We start from the raw sequence: 3,475 nt of genomic DNA, 5'->3' as shown, positions 1-3,475 counted from the left end.
TTGTGATTCCTCTTTAAGGGCTTCTACCTGTTTACCTGTGTTCTCCTGTATTTCTTTAAGGGAGTTATTTAAGTCCTCTTTCATCGTCTATGAGATATGATTTTAAATCAAAGTCTTGCTTTTCTGGTGTGTTGGAGGTATCCAGGGCTCACTGTGGTGAGAGAACTAGGTTCTCATGATGCCAAGTAGCCTTGGTTTCTGTTGCTTATGTTCCTGCCCTTTCCTTTCACCATCTGGTTATCTCTGGTGTTAGCTGGTCTTGCTATCCCTGTTTGTGATTTTTCCCTTCTGTAATCCTGTGTGTCAGAACTCCTGGGAGACCAGTTCTTTCTGGAAGGAATTTTGGTATGGAGATCTATGGTATAGGGTCAGCTCTGGGGTGCAGATAGGAACCAGAAGGATCTTGTCCCTGTCTGTTCCTTGGTTCCTGCGTCCTCGTGGTTTTGGGTGGTTCCCTCTTAGGCCAGAAATTTGAGCAGAGGTGGTGATCTTACCTGTGCTTACCAGTCTGTCAGCACTCCTGGGAGACAAGCTCTCTCCTGATGGTATTTGGGTATAGAGTATTGTGGCACAGGGTGAGCTCCAGACACAGACATAAACTAGAAGGATCCTGTTCCAGGTTTCTCCTTGAGTCCTTGTCCTGAGGGCTCTAGGCAGGCCCCTTGGAGCAGAAGTGGTGGTCTTACCTGTGCTTACAGACATGTCCACACTCCTGGGAGACCAGCTCTCTCTGGGCTGTATTTAGGTATGGAGCACTGTAGCACAGGTTCGGCTCTGTGTGCAGACTTATTATTATGGTTTATACCCTGGTTTTCATCAATAATATTCTGTATGAACTACAATATTCTCAAGTGGTACAGTGGGGAAATAATGTGCATCTATATATTGAATCACAAAGATTGGATGCATTCTATGATTTTCAAACTTTCTGATATATATTTTATCAATTGTTATAGCTCTGTCACTCTCTCTGATTCTGTGATATACTGTACACACAGATGTTTGTTCCTTGCAATGAAGGAAAAAGAAAAGAAGCACAAATAAGTAGAATCAGCATTGATTTTGGAGCTTGGAAGATGGCTTGTTCAGTAAAATGCTTGTCTTGCAAGCGTTAGGATATAAGTTCAGTCCCTGGAACCTGAGCATGACTGTAAATGTTGGTATTTTCTATTCTTAAGAGATGGTACAAGCAGGTCCTTCAGGCTCATTAGCCAGGCATACCAGCCTACTTGGCAAGCTCCAGACTTGTAAGAGTTTCTGTCACAAAAGCACTTGGACATGTGTGAGAGAGACAGCTCAGTGATTAAGAACACTCACGTCTCTACCTGAGGACCTAGGATTAATTTACAATACCCACAGGGTAGTTCACAAGCATCTGTAACTCCAGTTGTGAAGATCTAACTCTGACTTCTGACTCCATGGGTACCAGCCATACCACACAACTAACATTCATATGTGAATGTGAAACACACCCACAAAATGAAGTTTTTAAATGCAAACGATAGCACCTTTTGAACAATATATGAGGTTGACCTCTGGCCTCCACATATACATGTGCCCCCACACATATCACAGACACACAAGAAATATTAATCATTGTATTGATGGCTATCATAGAATATAACAGTAGAAATTGAAATCACACTGAGAAAGTAGAGATTTTGGGAGAAAATGAAGTCTTGTTTCATTCTGGATTTGTAGATATGAATGTATTTCTGTGTGTAGATTGAAACTTAAAAACCATATAGACAGACTCCATGTACTGCGAAGCATACATAAAACTGATTCTAGTTCCTTATTAGGTGCAGAGTTTGTCATTCATTGGGGTATCACAATGGGGTAGATGTCGCTTTTGTTTAACTTGGAGACATCATTAACACAAGGTCAAAAGATTCAGGCTCCTTCCTATAATGTGTATCACAGAGAATGAACTGAGATCATCAGAATGGTGGAAAGCACTTTACCCAATGATCATATTGCAGACACCCTTTCAAAAATTGCATTTTATTTAGTGTTGTGTGTATGTGTGTTCACAGATTTAGTGGACCTGTATGGTGATTTGAATAAAAATTATCTCCTGTAGACTCAGGTATTTGACTACTTCATACTCCTAAAGACTTAGGTGGAATAGCCTTGCTACAGAAAGTCCATCACTGGGAGTTGGCTTTGAGGGTTCATAACCACACTCCACTTCCAATTTTTGGCTGTTTCAAGGTTGCTGTTGGAATGTTTGCTATCTGCTCCCCACTCCAGCTGCCTTGCATGTCACTGATGTCATGTCTGCCCACTCCTGGAGCTATGAACTGAAGTAAGCTTGCTCTTCCCTGATTTGCCTTGGCCATGATGCTTCATCATGGCAACCTGAAAAGTAACCAATATAAACAATAACCATGCTTAAGGTTTTTTTCAAAGATCGGCTGATATGCTAGCTTTCTGGAAAGTTGTCAGCACCACTAGTTTCTCCAGGAAGTATAAACATTCTCATTAGTTTGTGCATTGTGCTTGTTTTTAAACAATGCTACTTTGCTCTCCACAGATGGAGACATCACTTGAGTTGACCAACATGACCAGAGTCCATCAATTTGTGCTGTTAGGTTTTCCTACAAGGCTGGGGATAAGGGATGCCCTGTTTACTGTCTTCCTGACTCTCTACCTGCTGACACTCCTGGAGAACACACTCATCATCTACCTCATCTGCAGTCACAGTGAGCTTCACAAGCCCATGTACTTTTTCCTAGGCAACCTCAGCTGTCTGGAGATGTGCTATGTGTCAGCCACCATGCCCACCCTACTCCTGGGACTGTGGATGGGGCCCTACCACATTTCCTTTGTAACTTGCATGACACAACTCTTCTTCTTTGTCTCTCTCATCTGCACAGAGTGTACCCTCCTAGCCTCCATGGCTTATGACCGCTATGTAGCCATCTGCCGCCCACTACACTACCCACTGCTCATGAGGCCACAGGTCTGTCTGGGCTTAGCCTTGTCTTCATGGCTGGGTGGCCTGGTGGTCTCAGCAATAAAGACAAAATGCATTGCAAGCCTGACCTACTGTGGCCCCAATGTCCTCAACCAATTTTTCTGTGATGTCTCTCCTCTGCTCAATTTGTCCTGTACCCATGTGGCCCTCACAGAGCTGGTAGACTTCATCTCAGCCATTGTCATCTTCTGTGGAACACTTCTGGTGTCCCTGGCCTCCTATTCAGCTATTGGGATGGCTGTACTCCGCATGCCATCAGCCGCTGCCCGGCGCAAGGCCTTCTCCACTTGCGCCTCCCATCTGGTAGTGGTGGGCATCTTCTACTCAGCAGCTCTCTTCATCTATTGCCGCCCCAGCCGCATCAAGTCTATGGACCTCAACAAGGTGTTATCTGTCATCTACACAGTGGTCACACCTCTCTGCAACCCTATCATCTACTGTCTGAGGAATAAGGAGGTCCACAGTGTGTTGAGGAAGACTCTCCATTGGCCTTGA

At 44.1% G+C, this 3,475-nt stretch overlaps 1 protein-coding gene across 1 annotated transcript; it reads left to right on the top strand.

Moving 5' to 3' along the window:
• The first annotated feature begins 2,511 nt into the window (after positions 1-2,511).
• LOC116101609 (olfactory receptor 5-like) lies at positions 2,512-3,475 on the top strand. Its single transcript, XM_031385299.1, has one exon. The coding sequence runs from the start codon at positions 2,516-2,518 to the stop codon at positions 3,473-3,475; it is 960 nt and encodes a 319-aa protein (XP_031241159.1). The 5' UTR covers positions 2,512-2,515.

Source organism: Mastomys coucha, unplaced genomic scaffold, assembly GCF_008632895.1.
Source record: "Mastomys coucha isolate ucsf_1 unplaced genomic scaffold, UCSF_Mcou_1 pScaffold21, whole genome shotgun sequence".
NCBI lineage: Eukaryota > Metazoa > Chordata > Mammalia > Rodentia > Muridae > Mastomys > Mastomys coucha.
The sequence above is the reverse complement of the archived record's forward strand: the minus strand, read 5'-3'. Positions and strand labels throughout refer to the sequence as shown.